This window comes from Stegodyphus dumicola, chromosome 5 (assembly GCF_044657685.1).
Source record: "Stegodyphus dumicola isolate Sdum_Otavi_A_Nest chromosome 5, ASM4465768v1".
In the NCBI taxonomy this organism is placed as follows: Eukaryota; Metazoa; Arthropoda; class Arachnida; order Araneae; family Eresidae; genus Stegodyphus; species Stegodyphus dumicola.
The window spans coordinates 219,553,330-219,572,729 of NC_140772.1; the positions used below are offsets into that span (position 1 = coordinate 219,553,330).

At 33.5% G+C, this 19,400-nt stretch overlaps 1 protein-coding gene across 4 annotated transcripts in view; it reads left to right on the forward strand.

Moving 5' to 3' along the window:
* Window positions 1-231: 231 nt before the first annotated feature.
* LOC118198245 (D-beta-hydroxybutyrate dehydrogenase, mitochondrial-like) overlaps window positions 232-19,400 on the forward strand; it is a 52,215-nt gene continuing 33,046 nt past the window's right edge. The window contains exons 1-2 of one of the 4 annotated variants that reach the window (XM_085817674.1): window positions 232-498; window positions 13,576-13,788. In XM_085817674.1, coding sequence (XP_085673800.1) covers window positions 276-498; window positions 13,576-13,788 — 436 coding nt within the window. In that variant the 5' untranslated portion in view covers window positions 232-275. Of the gene's footprint in view, window positions 499-3,074; window positions 4,354-13,575; window positions 13,789-19,400 lie in introns of those variants that run through there. The other 3 variants (XM_035369872.2, XM_035369873.2, XM_035369874.2) reach the window with 3 other exon arrangements.

Consider the following 19,400-nt stretch of genomic DNA (forward strand, 5'->3'; position numbering starts at 1 on the left):
TCCTTATTGTATAATTTCTTCCCTGACTATTCAAGAGTAGGAAAGAAAATATTTTAAAGTCAAGTTTTACTGAGGTACTATTGTTTTTGTATCAGGTTACTGGGATACTTTTGCACTGTTTTACTAGAGTAATGAGGAGTCAAGACAAATTTGTCGTAAACACTTTTCATCTGCTTTTAAAGAGCTCATAAGATCACATGTTCTGAAAAAGATATCTAATCATTTTTCCTCTTGCAATTCGTTCAAAAATGGATGCTAAACCATAAGCGAAAACAATGCTGAGCAAAAAGGTTCTTGTCATTATCACGCACTACTTGGTTTTAGCGGTGATTTTAAAAATTCTCGGCTTTATTTTACCGGGTACCATTGTAGCGTACTATGAATATGCTGCTAAGTTGCTTCTATTCTTTATGTTGGCTGCATTCACGTTTGAATTTGCTAAAAGAAGGTATTTACAAGATAAAGTGGAACCCATAAATAAAGCCGTGCTGATAACAGGTAAAGCATATTGTGATACAAAATTTGTTTTCAATTAATTGGAAATATATCTTTTTTCTATTATAGATATTATACTTCAGTTTTAAGTTTAGAATTAAGATTTAGAATTAAGTTTAGAATTTTAGGTTTCTTAAGTTTAGAATTTGCCTGTTTTGATTAGAATTCAAGAAGCGAATAGTGTGAAAAAAATTTCGCAAAAGTAATTTAAAATAAAACACACAAACAACCAACAGAACAGAACAACTGAACACAGCGACACAAACAACAGAAAACAGAATAAAACATTAGTTTTAAATCAAGGAACACATCATTAATCTTAATTAATTTTGCGAAAGTGTATTTTATTAAGATAATTAAGAGTGTATTATCGTACTGTTCATGATATTTTAAATGTATGTTTTATTAGTTTATTGAATTTTAATTTAATAGAATCCATGTAACTTATTGTTCAGAAGCGTGTTTGGAAAATTGTCATTAACTGGGCCGGGAAAAGGAAAAGAAAAGAACGAGGCTTTTATCTCATATGAAGGAGATAAATTTATACCATAAAAATTACGGGGGGGGGAAAGATAAAATCGGAAAGCTTTCAGATTTTATATCACATCCAAGGAGAATTTCTTTTTACCTTTTTGTGTTCCCTTTATATATTAAATATCATGTTTTTCGTATTTAAATCACATAAAATTCAATTCAACAGCAATATTTTCAGCAATATATATTCAACAACATATTTGCATCTAGGCACCCATGTTCGGATAGAGGATTACGTCATTCAAAATTTGATGGCTATAGGTACCGTCGTTTTTTTTGACAATGCGAGAAGCATACATACATACATACATTGAGATTATTCATTATTTAATTTCTTTGAATATAATAAAGGGCAATAATATCTGGTGGCAACAATTTGAAAAGTGAAACCCAATACAGATGAATATCTTTTTATGTGAATGAATGTGATACTTTAATAAACAGCATTATTTGATAAACACATGAAATGCATATTTTAATAAACACATGAATATCTTTTTATGTTATTTAGACACATGCTTGAAAAACTGCTTACTTTAAAAAACAATATTATGTTACGGTTATGCTTACTTTAATAAACAGCATTATTTATGGCATAATCTGATACAGATTTTCACAACTGAATCCACATAATGGAATATCGTATAATGGATAATTCCAAATTATAAATACGTCTTTTAACTATTTTATCTTTGTAAATATGAGGAATTTATATATCTTTTTATCTCTGTACAAAAACTAAAGCCTTCTTTTAACTTTTAAAATAAATAAATAAAAATCTGAAAGCCTTCAGATTTTATATTACGCCCAAACTGCTGTTTTAACGTTTTGTGTGTTACTTTTATTTATTAAATATCATGTTCTTCTCACTTAAACCACAAAACTGAATTCAACAGCAATATCTCAAAATATTAAAAAAGAGCATATCTTTAGGATTTCCTATACACAGTCTCGCGTGCTGGATATATATATATATATATATATATATATATATATATTTTGTAAAATGTTCTGATAACTCCAGCTTTGAAATTTTATAGCTTATTAATAAAAAATTCGTTAAAGTTTTACAAAATATGAAATAAACAATAAAATAAATTCCAAATTTGGGCTTCCGGATGCCCATATTCGAGTGGAGGACTACGTTATTCAAAACTTGATGTCTCTAAATACCGTTGGTTTTTCACATTGCAAGAAACATACATACATTCATGCATATTCTACATTATTTAAGTTCTTTAAATATAATACAAGGCAGTAATATTTGGTAGCAACAATTTGAAAACTAAAACGCCGTTTTATTGCGGACGACGGAAAATGCCAAAAAGAAATTAATAGATCTTCTGGGCAAATTGCCCTTTGGGGGAAAAAAAAAAAAAAAAAAAAAAAAAAAAAAACTCAGCTGTTTTAAGCACTTACTGCGCATTAAGAAATTATTTAATACATTATTTTGGTAAGTTTTCAAGAGGGATTATGTAAATTTTTTAACTTATATAAAATAGTTATGAAAGCCTTATATTTCATTGTTTCGTCACATCACATTATGGATATCTAAAAAAAGGGTTATTGTATACAAGGAAGATATTTGCAAAATAATAATTCAGGGACAAGCAAGTAATCCTTATTTCGAATAATAGTACACTTGAAATACAATCAAATCCAAAAATAATGCGTGAAAAAACAGCTGCATGCATAGTTAAATATCTAATATTTATCTTCTTTGAAACCCAAGGTTTGGAAATCTGCCTCCATGTCCTTCATTTTTAACCTTTGATTTTGCATACTTAAGAGTGGTTCTGATAATGCGTTTTTGACAATGCCTGTTCTGGTAACGTTCCGATAACGCCCTTTTATCTTTTATTTAACTTGTAGCTCTTGATTTCAGTCCTTTGATTATCGTATGCCTGGAATCTAACGGCTTACCTTAGCTGCCTAGTATCTATCGTCTGCACAATATAAATAATTTACAAGAAGTTAAAGGTTGTGATTGAGCTTAAAATAATGTACAGTGCGAGAAAAAAAAGGGGGAGGGAGTTCAGGTCTGTAATAAATTTTTTCCATTTTTCGATTCTACGACTCAAATTATGCTTGGATATTAAGTTTTGTAATTTTTGATGAGAAATTTATGGAGAAATTAAAAAATTTTTCTTGGAGGAATTTTTTCAGTTGTGAATAATTCACTTGGCGGAATTCTTAATTTATAGTAACCTACTTACTTTCCTTTTTTGTTTATTCATGCACGAGAGAAAAAAATTGTCCATCGTTCATTCTTTCAAATGAATTTAATAAAGTGCGTAAACCACATTTTCGTTATTATCGCTTATATTAAGCACGCCAAATTTCAAAAAACGGCCAAAATGTAAATTCACTTATATCTTAGGAAATTTTGAATAAAAACTGTAAAGTTTTGCAGATATACTTAGAAACACACCTACTTTAAGATGATGTAAAAATTTATATAATTTATTGTTCAAAATATTTTTCGGAAAATTTCTAAAAGATATTTAAAAATACAAAATTTTAAAATAAATAATAAAAAATTTGCCAATTATACTTGGGTGAAGCCTAAATTTTGAATTCTGGAAGAAGGAATCAAGTAAGTTTAATAAAAATGAAATATTAACAAATATATATCAAATTCAATTAACATTGAGGAGATAAAATTTTGAAAGCTAATTTTTAAAAAACTACTTTTGCGATTTTTACAAAATTTGGCAATTTGGCGTAATTTGTGTCGTAGAATCGAAAAATGGAAAAAAAAATTGGCATGTCATTTCAGAATAAGTCCAATTTTGTGTCAAAATTGCTATATTAAAACAGTGCTGGATATAAATCTAATATATAGCCTAAGTCGCACTTTCGAGGCCTGGAAAAAGCAAATTGAATTTCATCAATCAGCCCAGTAGAACGGGAGATGTTGAACTGTCCCCCCCTTTTTCTGCTCAGTGTTCATACAAATATTAAATGTTCTGCTAGCTTGAGAACTGATTTATAATGTTAATTGCTCAACCAGTTAGATACTTGAAATTCTTCTGTCTCTCTTAACACAACATCTCAAAATTATGGTGCTCAGGAACTCCTACCAATGTGAATGAGCTGTGTCATTAACAAGAGCTGTTTAGTCTCGCTTGTAGTGAGTGCAGGCTGACGTTAAAAAACCGCAATATTTGCGTTTACTCTAGTGTAACTGAGACATGCACGTATTTCTGAGCTGGACTGTGTTTGAGACGAACGCTAAGAAGAAACATCTCAGCGTAAAAGTGATATTTAACTGTTTGAAAGTTGCTGCATACTATCAGGATAACATTATAAACACATTTCAAGGTAAAAATTCTTAATTTAGAAGTCAAACAATAAAAGTCAGCGTTATGTTTTTAAATTTTCACAGGACTCGTTTCGATGGTTTTACCGAACCATCATCCTCAGCTGCAAAAGTGCAAATGAACGAGATAAGATATAATGATTAGATAAGATAAGAAAGCCTGGACAGCAGATATGCTACTGGCGCCATCAGTTGATGAAACCAGAACTAAAACATAATTTCTTTAAGGGCTGAATGCAAAGATGGATTGGAATTAGGGTCGTTAACTAGAACAGAAAGATTTTTTTGAATGTGAAATGCCTTTAGAAAATGCAGCTCACCAATGGAAGATGTTTTTTGAATAATTTTGGAAGCAGAAAAATTGAAAATGTGATTTTCGGACCAACAATGTTGGGCAACAGAAGACTTCTGTGTTTCCTTTTTTCTAACATATGCCTCATGTTCCTTAACGCGAAATTTTAAGGCTCTCTTAGTTTGGTCAATGTAAATTAAACCACACTGGCAAGGAATCCTGTAAATACCCCAGGAATTCATATGCGGAATGGGGTCCTTGAGAATGGAATTCGGCATTTTATTGATGGGAGAATAAACGACCCGAAAGTTAAATTTCTGCAAAATACGTGTAACTTTAGCTAATTCTTGGAAAGAAGGGAATGGCAACATAATTTTTATAATCTCTTAACGCAAGAGTGTGCCTTTCGGTTTGTTGAGATGAGAATGTTTTAACTGCTTGATTAATAATGTTGGGCTATTTTCAATAGCTATTGCTTTTAAATAGCTATTGAAAATAGCCTAAAATTAATTGTTGTCAATAGCTATTGCTGTGAATAGCCCCCTGTCAATAGTTATTGCTTTTAAATAATTTAGTTCTTCATCAAGGGATAGTTTGGAGGAGCAAACTTGAAGAGCACGGAAAACATAGGAATAAAATGAAGCTAACTTTTGTTTAGTCTAAAAATTCTAATTCGAATGTTCGATACTTCATGGTTTGACGGAGCGGTTGTATTTAAGCAAATGTAATACGGTATGCTTTTATTTAAAATCCGTTCGAGCCGGGTAGCGAAAACGCGCGCTTATCGCGCAGGCCGGCAGTGTCTTCCGCGAGCGTTTCTCCAGGGCCGGGGGCTTTTTTGCTACTAAGCCTAAATCCATGAAATTTCCGAAGTATTAACGCATTGTTTAATAATGCTCTATAGAGTATTTAAACGGCTTATGCTTGATAGATATTTTTATATATATACTTTAATTACCTTATTTCTTGTTTAAATGCATATTTTACACATTTTATTTTAATTACTCACCCTTTTATGACTTTTAACATTATACATCTGAAAACTAAATATATTACTTAAAATTCTCTTTTCGTATGAAAAATTTTAAAACAGGGATCTACACACAGTCCTACGTTACATTCCTTGAACTCGTAATAACTCATTTGCCGTTTTGGAGGATTTTTCCGGGAATGTGAACAAACGAAGCACCGTCGTCTCATTTTCTTATCAGTCTCTTCTGAACAAAGTTTTGGAAAATGTCTTTCAGTTAATCTTTCAGAATCAATATCAGAATATCAGAATTTCAGAATCAATATCTGAAATATTTTGCATCATTTCTGCTATTTCATGCTCTGTTAAACATTTTCGACGCTTCGACATTGAAACGGTAAAAACAGAAAGAATTCACGTCTAACAAGATCTAATTATTTTCTAAAAACTGAACTGTAAACCGAAATACTCAACGCTTTAGCGCATATAAAACTTCTGCTTACAATAAACAACTACCACGTGCGAATAAAGTGCGATTTAAAGAGACGTCATAAAACACGCCATTCGGAAACATTTAGTTTCCCGATTGTTTATATAATCAAAAACACGTGTATGTGAGTCATGCTTCTCTCATTTCGATTAGAATGTCTAATGTACATGTATCTGAAACCATATGGGCATACAGTGCCATCTTGTGGCAGAAATTATAGTTTGAAAAACGTTCCAAGGTACTGGCACAAATACGTGACATTCGGTAGAAAACGCAACAATGCTCTGGCACGCCTGCGTGTCGGCCGGTAGATAAGTGTGTTCGTTGCTGGCACGTATACGTGACAGTCGGCGCGAAGGGGTTAAATTTCCGAGCAGAAACAGCCGTTCGGAATCTTAAAACAAGCATGCGGTGATGATTTTTCTATACTAGTACCGTAATTTGTACTTAACTGCGTAATAATTAATTTGTTTCAAACTTACTTTCCCCACAAAGATTACTTAAAAACTAAAAGCTAACCTGATCAGAAATCTGAGTTTTTGACTTAAAAGGAGTTTCATTAACATTTAGAATTGCAAAAGTTTAATTTATTAGAATACATCGTTAAAATGATGCTGATATTTGTTTCTGGCACTAAGATCCATATTCTATCCATGTGAGTAAGCGAGGAACATTTATGCTATTATTTTTTTTTATTTTCAGTACCACCTTTATTTATTTCCTGAATAAAGGCTATGCGGTGCAAGTGTAGCACCCTTTTCGAAGAACCAGGATATATAATAAGCATATATTAGTATACTATACGATGACAGTGACTGTGAATCAAAGAAATTGAATGAGTCCTCTAAATCCATTCAAATTGTTCTATTGCGTTCTTGCGGAAATTTGGAAATTTTTTCCATGAGCTATAATGGTCATTTGCCTTTTAAGCAATGGAAGGTTTTTATTCTTATCAGTTTATTTTTTTTTCAGTATTTCTGAATCATATTGCTCTTTAGTTTTGTTTTCTTAATGGGATGTGGGCCCACCAGCGGCCGAGCGGTAAAGACGCTGAACACTGGTAGTTCGGTCCGAGGTTCGAATCCGGCGAACGGGCTGGCTGCATGGGCATTTTCGTCGTTTTCCCCATGTGTAACTTGTATACGAGCCAGTTTCCCTTAGAAAGTCCTCCCCTTAGGCAGATAGACCTCAAGGCTTTGCCATAATCACACACGCACACAATGCCGCAGAATATTAATCGTTAGAGAATCAAATTTAGCAGGCGAATCACGTTCTAATTTTACCCTTTGAAACCTTCCTTCAAATATTCTCTGCTTTCTACCACATTTGAATATCGCGCAAGCTAGATTTTGGTTGGTTTGGTTTATTTAATTATGGCAAAGCACACTAGGGCTATCTGCCTAAGGGGAGGGATGCCTTCGTGGAGGACTTTCTAAGGGGAACTGGCTAGTATACACGTTACACATGGGGAAAACCACGAAAACGCCCATGCAGCCAGCTTGTTCGCAGAATACGAACCTCGGACCGAACTACCAGTGTTCAGCGACTTTACCGCTCGGCCGCTGGTGCGCCCGCACAAGCTAGAAATTTACATTTCGGCAGGGAAACAGAAATGAGATCGATAGGAAAGCCTATTTACATAATAGTATTTGATAGGTATGACAATATTAACCAGATTTTATTGTATTTCATCATTCACACTTTGCACTTTTCTGTGACATAATTCCTTTTCATTATTGAATCGGATAAAACGAACTAAAATTTTAATCCCTTGAAGTTCGTTATACTTCGACTGTATTTTTAATTAGTAATCTAATTTAGAATTAGATGAGACATTACAAGCAGGAACATTTTGAAAAGAATGTTGAGGCTTTTCCTTGTTAAAAAGTGAAGCTAATAAAAAGGAATTTACTTACTTATGATTATTTAAATTACTTTAGACCAATGGTATTCAAACATTCTTCCATTGCGACCCTACTCAAGACATCAAGGTAACACGCAGACCCAAAAGTTAAAACAATCAATAATATAATTCTAAATGCTCAAATCTAACACTAGATAAAAAAAAAAAATCAGGAATCTGTTAAATTATTTAATTTTGTGCAAAACAAATATTAATCTCATTTATAAATTAAAATTAAGACACAGCAGCATAAATTCACTTAAAAAATTATAAAAGCACTTAGAGCCATTAGGTTACTTCGAAATAGGAGAGATGAAAATTGAGTAGAGACCTCGCGGGAACTCTAACCACGGACCACTCGGATACGCGCGGAAAGGCGGAGAGTGCTGACCATTACACCACTAAGGCATGATAAAAAAGTGGGAGAAATATCTTATAAGGAAAACATTTAATGCGAGATATGAGCATGTCTTTTGATATTTCTCTCTCAATTTACTTTAATTTAAGTTTTAAAAGTGGCTCTACTGTTAATTTGTTTACCGGCTGTCTACTCGATCGACTCCGCAGGGATTGACTCGCTAAACGAGACAGCAACTCAGCTGACTATCTCGCACGGCAAGCCTAAACCTACTTTGCGGGGAAGCCATCTCACCGCGTCTTTACATCTCGTAACAATATATTAGCTGTGCAGTATTTGGCATTCGGTGACTTCAACCAACTACAGATTGAAATTTTACTCTTTCGAATTCTGAGGAATTATAATGTTCGATTTCCAATTTCCAAATTATTTGTAATTTCATATATTCAACGACCAGTTGTTGCAACAGCGAGTAGTATTTTATATATTTTTTTGCTATATAACAGAATGCTTTCTATACTGGACTGCTGGAACAATTAGCTGTTCAGCAATTGTGTATGGTAGATGCTTGCGCAGTTTATTTGTTTTAAGTGACTCATTTCAGTTTTCAGTCGACATTTGGCAGTGCTGCCAGACACAGAACGCGTCTAGCTCCTCCTTCATCATCTCCAATACACACAAAACCATGTTTTATAATCTGATCGTCAAAATCACGAATTCCTTTATTTGCTTTTATTTTTTTTTATATTTCGACTTAGTAAAGGCAGACATCTCCAAACGTATTTGGTCGGCTTCAGAAGTTACAGGAATCGGAATCGAATCGCTGCTCTCATCATGTTTTCCTTCACAGTTAATTTTTAAAATTATCCAACCAGTTTTTAGCCACTTATTTATGAGGAAACATAAAATTTGTGCTCTCATCACTTGTTTACATGTACTACATCCTCTGAAAACGAACGCGGCGTTACCGTTTGTCTACCAAGAGAAATATCTCGCCATTACGTGTAGTATTAATCGGTGACGGTCGCTTTAGTAATAGGGCTATTGCACTTGAAGTACGGGGGAGGGGTGAGCCAAATGAATGTTTATTGCTATTTTGTTTTTGGCGAACGTTAACAGCGGTAAATAGAAAGTCTACAGAAAGTCAGCTCGACATTAGGTGCTTCAAGATGGCAAACCAGAAAGCATTTCTTCAAGCCACCGCTATCTAAAGTGGGTTAGGGTTCGTTTCTACAGTAACACACAGCTGCATACTATATGTTGAGAGCTGTTCTTGTGATAGACAGACAGTGCATGACGTCATCCGAGAAATAACAGACCAAACCAGATTTTAGAACAATTCAAAGACCGGAGGAACAAAGGAGTTGAACAGTCTTCAAATTGAAGACATGTAGGGCAGCATGGACAAGGGGCGGTCTCGCATTGTCGTGCTAAAACGTAGAGTGACGAAAGGTCATGAAGATCTATCACAACCACAGATGTTTATGTGTAACAATGGCTATAATTTAGCAATGGCTGGTCAAAGAAATGGGTATGCGAACTAGAAATGACCTGGACGTGTAGCTAATGGCGCACTCGACAATAAATTCTGGTATTAGTCAGATATAATGATGAAGAATGCAAGCTTTCAGTTCTTCTCTTCCAACGGAGGAACAAAGGAGTTTTAAAGGAGCTGAACACCATGCATATTGAAAAAACGTAGGACAGCATGGACAAGAAGCAGTCTCGCACCGTCATGGTGGAAAATAAGGCGATGGCGGTCATGAAGCCACAGCCGCGGATGTTTAAACTTATTATGTAGATCTGGGATGACTGGTAAAAGTAATGGGTATGCGGGCTAGAGATGACCGGGATTTGTATCTAATGACACCCTAGAGTATCAATTCTGGTATTAGACAGATATAACGATGGGGAATGCAAACTTTCAGTATTCGTTCTCCTCGTTCCAATGTTGGCTGTCCTCGTTCGTTCTCCTCGAACACGGGCATCAATGATACGGTAAGCAAAAGCGAGATGTTCGAAAAATACAACGTTATACAATCCCTCAACAGTAACGCGAACAAAATATCAGTCGTAACGTTGATAGGCGAGTGCGGACATTTAGACCTTGCATATTGCTCTATTATCATCGCTAATCGATTGCGAATTTCATACAAATCAATGTATCTCAACCATCGGTAGTAGCGGTCGTGAAGGCTAAGATTCCGCACTCTAGTACCCAACTCGCGATCGAGTTGTGGGACGTGAGGGTATGAACTCATTTTTCTTACACGAGGTACAACACGACCTCCAACATAAAAAAAAGAGAAAATTCGGGAAGTCTGGTCTGCCATTTTGTGTTACTTTGAGGTGCTATTACTGCCGCCAATATAGTGTGCACGCTATGAAATTCTAAGGATTGCATACCCTAGCATGTTGTACTTTTCATCCGAATTTCGATTTGTTTCTTGCTTGCTTAATGGTATAATAATTTTAATGACAGCAGAGTACTTTAAAACAAAATAAAAATTATATGCCAATAAATGAAGAATATTTCGTTCTTTAAGTAGATTAAATTTCATAGAGAAAGTCTTAAACAAATGTTCAAATTAGTTTTGTGTCGGTATCCTTGCTTAATACGACAGTCTCTGAGATATCGTAAAAAATGACATGTTATTGAAGTGTCATTAATTTCTTCAAGCACACCCCCGTTTTCCCCATTATTATATTTTCCCCAATTAACTGAATCTAAGTCGTTCTGCGATTAGATTAGGCTAAAAGGGGATAACGCCTATCATCTAAAATGCATGTAAATATTGATGTTTAGAAGTCATAAATTTTCGTTTAGAAATCGAAAAATATGTAGAGGAAATGTGCTAAAAATGGCAGAAGAACAATTTTGCAGATTGGCGTGGTATGATATTTCTTTGCTAAAGAAGGTAAAAATAAATCTTGGCGAATACGAACAAAATAAAAAATGCATTGGACAAGATTAAATCAATATAATATATCTAAGAAATATATCGAAAATTAAAAAATTTAAACTCTGTTCACATGTATATAATTCTACAAGAATTAATGACAAAGCTAACCTTTCAATTTAGATTTAAGAACGTGTATTTTTTTCCTTTTCTTTCGTTCAGTTTTTGATTAAATATGAATATACATTAAAACTCAAATTAAGTGCACTACATATCCGAAACTTCATCTCTTCATATTACCTGCTATTTGCAACAAAAGTTATGAATTTTTCGTTCATTACTTTATAACCATTATAACTTTATAAAAGTTATAAAGGGCTGAAAGATATTTTATTTATTCATAAATTCATTGTAAATGTGATAGCCTGCATTTCATTATTAATTTTATTATTTTGGTTTTGTATTATTTTGTTACTGCCTATCTAAAATTCTCTTCTGAATTAATTTTAAATTCATTTTACAGTCCTTTTTGGCAAAAAACAGTCCTTTATTATGTCCGTACGTGCAGATGTTATGCAAAAACATCGTTCATTGCAAGGTTTCATAACTATATTGCAAGGTTTCGAGAGCAGTTGGAATGTATATTTTCTTGAAATGCAATACCCGAAAATGTTCGCAATTACAATTTTTTCTTTACTTCGTAGAAGGAAGCAAAAATTTAAGCCTTTGCATTAATGAAATGAAAATAAGTTTTTACGGCTAATGAACATCATAGGCGGCTTTAATTTCACTGTTTCTTAAGCTCCTAAATAATATTTTATTCTCTATACGCATATTAGCATTCTACAAAATAATAATTATAAAAAAATGTGTACACCACATGACTTCTTGTACAGAATATTAAATTATACGCATTTCTTCTTGCATTTCATTTAAACTTATTTGCTCGAATTTCATTAGAGATATATTTCTAATTCAATTAATTACGTTCTCACTTCGCGGAAAGGCAAAAATACTTAAAAACTCAAAAATAGTTTTATTAAAAAATTGAAAGATACAGAAGAACATAAAACATGATATACAGTTAAAACAATTAAAACAACAATTTTTACAATTAAAATTACAGTTTCTAAGCAAAAACAAGCAATTCGGGCCACAGCCAAGAAGGCAGATTTCTCGGTGCACAAAACTAAAAGATTCCTTTCGGTCCCACTCTGCAAAAAGACACTGAAGGGGCAGAAAAACCTAATTAACTGTTCTACTAAGTTTCAAATGTAAGCAAATGGTAATTCGTTAGGCTTAACTTGCCACTTAAACTTCTAGATTGTTGGTAATTCTACAGCTATTGCATGCAGATTAACTAGAAGCATAAAAACCTTAACCGCAAGTTAAGAATAAAATAACTCAATAATTTTAATGCAAAAAATGCACAATTTACCAACATATAATAATAAAAACCGGACCTCACCGAACCGAGCAACATAGTGGATATACGCATATAGTTTAGGTGCAGGCTATTGCAACCAAAAACGGAGATGCACCATTATATGTTATAGCAGTCCTATGTACAAAAACTCGTTTCTGAGTTATGCGAGCTACATACGTACGTACAGACGCCACGAAAAAATCTCTTCTGAATCCATTTTAAATCCGTTTTATATTTCGTTTGGGTAAAACCATTTATTCAGTCCTTACATACAGCTGTCACGCAAAAACATCGTTAAGTTGCATTTGGTTGTGGTCAAAGTGAATATTTTCGTTGAAATATGATACCCAGAATTTTTTTTTGGATCACAATACTTCCTTTACTTCGTATAAGAGAGTAAAAACTAATTTCTTACAAAAAGTAAAATAAGGTAAAAACGAAAAAATTTATAATAATACGCAATGTTTTTATTTGTTTTCTTTCTTTTTTTTTATTTGTTTGCTTATCTGAGAATTATATAAAATCAGGTAAAAGGTAGAAAAGCAAAAGCACATGCTCATTTTCTGATATGCAAGCACAGTCATTGCCAAAGTGCAATAAAAATGGTGAGTTCTGTAATGCTAATTGCTCACCATATATTACATGAAACTTTTGGAATTCTTTCTATAAGTTAGTTTCATTCTCTTTCTTCATTAAACAATGTAACTTTCTTTAAATAAAATAATTTTGTTTAATCTATTCAAACCTTACAAATTGCACGTAATGCTAAAACCCTTTTGTGTACATATTTTTAATATATTTAGCCATTTAGAAGCATTACGTTTTTAGAAATATATTATTTATGTTTGTAATAAAATTTCATGTAAACTCATGGCTTAATTATAGGATGCGATAGTGGTTTTGGTCATCATTTAGTTAAACGCTTGTATTCAAGAGGATTTCAAGTGTTTGCATGTTGCCTCTTTCCTTATGGAGAGGGTGCTGTTGAGTTAACGAAGAGCTGCTCCGACAGGCTTCATGTACTGGGACTTGATGTAACAGATGACGACAGCGTAAAAGAGGCTGTGACGTATGTCAAGCAAAACCTGGGCAATTCCGGTAATTCTTTACCTGTTTTTATAAAACAAGTTACGTTGTGATAGAACGGAATTCCAAGCATTTTTCAAGATTTCAACCATTTTTAACATCATTCAGAATGCTGAATTTAGACCTGGTCTTAAAATTAAGCAGTACATATAAGTTTCTAAAAGACATGATTTTTTATTACAGATTAGGCTTATTAACATATGCTTAATGTAATTACAATGCTCAAATTAAATAAACTAAAATAACAACTCTATAAATAATAGAAGAAGATTTTATTTCGAATTTTTATCATACATTTATAAGGTATTTTCCCCGCCTTCTTAGCATGCCTTCGGGGTGTAGTGGTAAGCACGCTCGGCGCGTATTCGAGAGGTCCATGGTTTGATTCCTGGCGAGGGCATCGCTCATTTTTCATCTGTCTTGCTCAAAAAAATTCTAATATCTCTGAAGTGGCGCCCGAACTAAAAGGTGGTGAATGATGAATCTCCACCACCAGGATTTGGCGACTGGGTCCTCTAATCCCCAGTCGCCCTTTAAAAGGGGGAGTATATAAGGTATTTCTTCCGCCTTCCTAGCATGCCTTCGTGGTGTAGTGGTCAGCATGCCCGGCGCGTATTCGAGACGTCCGTGGTTCGAGTCCCGGCGAAGGCATTGCTCATTTTTCATCTCTCCTGCTTTAAAAAAATAACTAATGTTTCTGCAAATTATGAATTTATAAACATTTTTAACATTTTGTTTAGTCCAATAAAAGATGCCTTAAACATTTTTCGTACTTACTTATTAAGGCAGCCACCTTGGCTCCATCTGGCGAATTTTAACAGATGAAAAGGAAAAAAGTTGCTTGTCAGATGCAATTTGGTGGTTTTAGGAAATGTTTTTAGACACATAATAGAACTGCTGCAGTGAATTTGATGCATTTTGATTGAAAATTTAACTTAATGGCAAAGGAAAATATTTCTGCAAGTAAGAATAACGCAATCACGAAAGTATTGAATCCGTAAATATTTCATTGAACTCAAAAGCATGAAATCCTCAGAAGATGATTTCTTATGATGTCAGTTCTCTGTTACTTCTAATGCATGATACAAAGGTTTTAGTAATTCTAACATAACCATAACAAATTCATATCTCTTACTCTCACGAATGGGACGACTTTTCGACGTTTCACGAATGGGATTTTCTTCTTCAAGATTGGAACAAGTTTAATATACTCTCCTTCGGAACAGAATTTCTTTTAGAGTGTTCATAAAAGAGTCACATTCTTCTATGATTTCCGTGTAATTAAGAATATCTTTAATGTGATATACATTAGATATTTGAAGATGAGAGAGTGAGAAGAACAATGCGTATAGACTGCTAAAGGAAATCTTTCTGTCACTTTAGTTTGTACTAAGGCTATTCGCACCTTTTCTAGACGATTTTCATTGTATTTTCAGAAACATTTTACCTACATTTTTGTGTTTTAAATGTTCCATTTGATAACCCATATTCTTTCCTATCTTTCTACACCGTAATTTGCAAGACAGTAAAACTTCTTTAGTAGCGGAAGAGCTATTTTATCCGATTCCTCTTGAACAGTTTTCCAAAGTCCAAAGAGGGTTGTAGGTCTACGTCTGGGCAATCCGCTTTTTAAACGTCCAGAAGCACAAAAATCCGTAAATTTGTACAGATGTAGCACATAATGTAGTACATGTAGCACAAAAATGCTACATCAAGAGATTTAGTAGAGGTATGAGTAAAGGTATGGCTTTGATATACGTTTCTTGTTCTATTTTGTTCAGAAAATTAATAGTGGATTTTGACATGCGGCTGCTTGCTTGATCTTGATGCAGTTCTAGTGCCACTATACATAAAAATAAGGCATTTCATATTTGAAAATGGGGTATAAAATATGTTCTTGATAATATATGGAATTGACCTTAACAGTTTTCCGCACTCTCTTTAATTTTTATTTGTCGTTATATGAAAGACCAGCAACAATCATAAATTCTTTGAAAAACTTTCTTTAGATACTTTGAACCATATTATAAAATCTTTTGTTCTCTTTGATGATATTAAATGGATCCTTTTTATTACGTTATTTAAATATACCCTAGATTCATCTACCGTCACAACAGTTTTCCATTCTTGTTCGAATAATTCTTTCTCACAGAAACTTCTGCAGTTCTTTCTGCTTTCGGCGATTTAACGAAGAGAAAGGCGATGCTCATTACGTTTATTTGCCTTTTTAAGGTCCAAATAATCATTAATCACTTTGTTTACAGTTAGCACTGAGCACTCAATCACTAATGATAATGCAACTGTCCTTTGACTTCGAAAATTTTCTTTTAACATTAAAGTTCTTACTTTTGCAACATTTGAAATATTCCGCTTACCATGGCTAAGTAATTTGAAAAAGTTTTCTCTTTGAAACCAAACTTTGATATTTTTTCCCTTTCTTATTACCAACATTATCTATCTTTGTTTTAGATACCAAAAAATCATAGTTTTTAGCAGCCTTTTTTAATAATTAAATACGAATGACTTTCTTCGGGAAGAGCGAAATCACAGTCTTCCGTCCATTGCTTCTTTAAAAACGCCATTTTTCATGAAAATAAAATTATCAAATATCAGAAGGTGCATTTTCAAAAATACAGTTGCAAATATAAAATTTTTTCCAAATCGTCTAAAAATGTGCGGACAACCTCGGACATGGGTACAACACCATCGTATTCATCTATTTAAAATCTAAGCTTAATTTTAAATCAAATTAAATGTGATATCAAATCAAATCTAAGTCATAATTCAAATTAAATTATCTATAATGGCATTAGCTAAATATTCTGTCGTGTTGTCATTACAGGTGCAAAGTGTAAAAACTTTTATGCTAAACTTTTACAATAATTGTCTTTCAAGTTCTTCCACATGCCCCACAAAATAATATTTACACTTGCGAGCAAAAGTCTGTACTTTAATCAGTTGTAATTGGAAAGCGTTTACTTGCATTCACTTTTTCAACAATCTTTCACAAAATGTAATAATCGCAAGCATTTACGTTTTCATTTGGTATTTCTGGCGGAATGTACGTTGAATGATTGTTGCGAGATTTTAAATGATTTTTAATGCGTCATTTCCTGCATTAAATGTGAGGAATTCGCGAAATTTTCCTTCATACTGATGAGATTAAACACTATCATGATTTACATTCATGTGCCTAGATCTGCAATTTCCTCCCAAAGAAAATCCATTTTTTTGACGGAAGATCATTATGATTTATTACAGGAGGAAACTTTTTGCAATTTCTTTAGCGCTAGGGATAACAGCTGTGGATTGTTTTCGTCCTAGAACGATATGTTTCAAAATATCAGTAGATAATAAAGGATACTTATGATACTTTTTCTTTTGGTGTTCATGGAAATTTTCTTTAGATTTTCTTCAATTGCGAAATGTCCCTTTTACAAATTGTCTTTTTTGATTCACCAGCATATCCTTTGGTAAATGTACATAAACTACATCGTTAATATTAGAATAATCCAGCCAAGGGAATTCAAATAATAATGTACATTTACATTTTCCGATTACACTTACATCGCCAAATGAAGAACTTCAAAACGCGTACTTTGCTGTTGGAACCCGTGCATTTTCAAGAAAATTGTATTTACTCCCTCCTTTCTGCATGTCTTCGTGGTGTAATTGAAAGCACACTCGGCGTGCATTCGAGAGGCCTAGGTTCGAGTCCCCGCGGTTCGAGCATTGTTAAATTTTCATCACTCCTGCTTAAAATAACCTAATGACTTTACAAGTTTATCTTTCTCACTTAATTTTCGATTTGCAAAATTTGATATATCATATTTTGCATATTGGTGAAAGATTGGTTGGTATATTTTGCATGAATGTGAGGAAGCTTAAGTGTTCTTAGAAGTCATTTAAGTTTCAGCTTAAGTGCTCGTAGAAGTATCTGAATTTGATTCAAAAGTACTTGTAGAAGTAAAACTTTGAGGATGAGTTTCACCTTCAAAGCTTGCTGTTAATGTTTTAGTATTTTCGAATTGTCGCTGATGATCGCTTAATACGAGATACATCTTTGCTTGCATTTCGTTTTCCAATTCAGATTCGACAGTTTTTTGAATGATTTAAGAGGGGTAGTTGTCTCTTCTTACTCAGTTTGAAATTAATGTATCTACCCAGGTTTCCTGACCTTCATCACTCTGTCTAGGTTGCGGCCTACCAGCGGCCGAGCGGTAAAGTCCCTGAACACTGACAGTTTTCGGTCCGAGGTTTGAATCCGGCAAACATTCTGACTGCTTTGGCGTTTTCAAGGGCGAAATTAGCGAAATAAGCTCACTTTTAGTCCGACACAAGAAAAAATTTGGAGGTGCATATGGCTCTTTGCCACCCTCTGGGCGCGCCATTACTGGATCACAGCCATGCTCGACCTTTGCTCTATCAATCTGGCCAGGAAAGAGCTGTAATGTTGTGGAGGTATTACTGTATGTGGCCTGTCGCTGTCCTGCTGAAACATGTCCTGTTGAAACAAATGGCTATTAAATTAGCAAAAGGAAATAATATTATAGAATTAAATATTAATACTGACAGTCAATCTGCCATCTGTGCTATCTCTAACCCATAAAATCAATCTTATATTGCTTATGACATCAATACCCTGTCTAAAATAACAGATAATTTAAAAATTCCTATATCATGGATAAGAGGCTATAGTGGAAATGCTGGTAACAAAACAGTCGACAAACTTGCCAAAGAAGCTGCTCTTAACCAAGAAAGCAATTTTCTCTATATAAAATTTCTCAAATCTTATCTTCGACTCTCCATAAAAGAACAAATTACTCAAATATGGCAAGAACAATGGAATAACGCATCTACAGGACGACGTACTTACTAGTTCTACCCCAACTTCAATACTCTCACCAAGAGTACAAAATCCTTTTTAACATGTTATATTCCTGGCCATGGGCCATATCTTGTTTATTTTCATCAAAGACACTGACTTCTGTATATGCGGCCAAAAAGGAGATAGTGATCGTCTCGTGGTGCCCACGTTCTCCGTCACTAAACTAAGCTATCTTTTCTCATGGCCTCTTGCGAAAAATTTTCATATTCGTACACCCAGAAATATTGATATATTCTTCAATAGAATGATGATCAAACTTCAACATGATCATTCTAATATGAAACAAATTCACCGAAAATTTAACATAATTGGATTAAATCTATGCAGAGTAACTCCATCTACAACAAACAAAATATAACAAATATTTAATTTTCAACCTTGTAGAATTTTGAAAATCAATTATCGATTTTTGTAACAAATACTTACTTGTACTGATCGTAACAACAAAAGCCTAACAAAATCCATAATAAAGAAAATAAAATATAAACATTGAGTCATGACAGTAAACTAGAACTGAAAAGGTGAGTCATGATATTGATTTGCTGTGTCATGACAAAAATGAGCTATGAAATATTGCATGAGTCATGTAAAATATATGGACTTAAACCATGACCTTTTTATGAACTCTATAATTATGAACACTTTAATGGCTCATGAACTCTGCCTAATGAACAGTGAAAACTATTTGTGATCATGAACTATAAAATACAATTTTATTCTCTTCTACATTTTATAC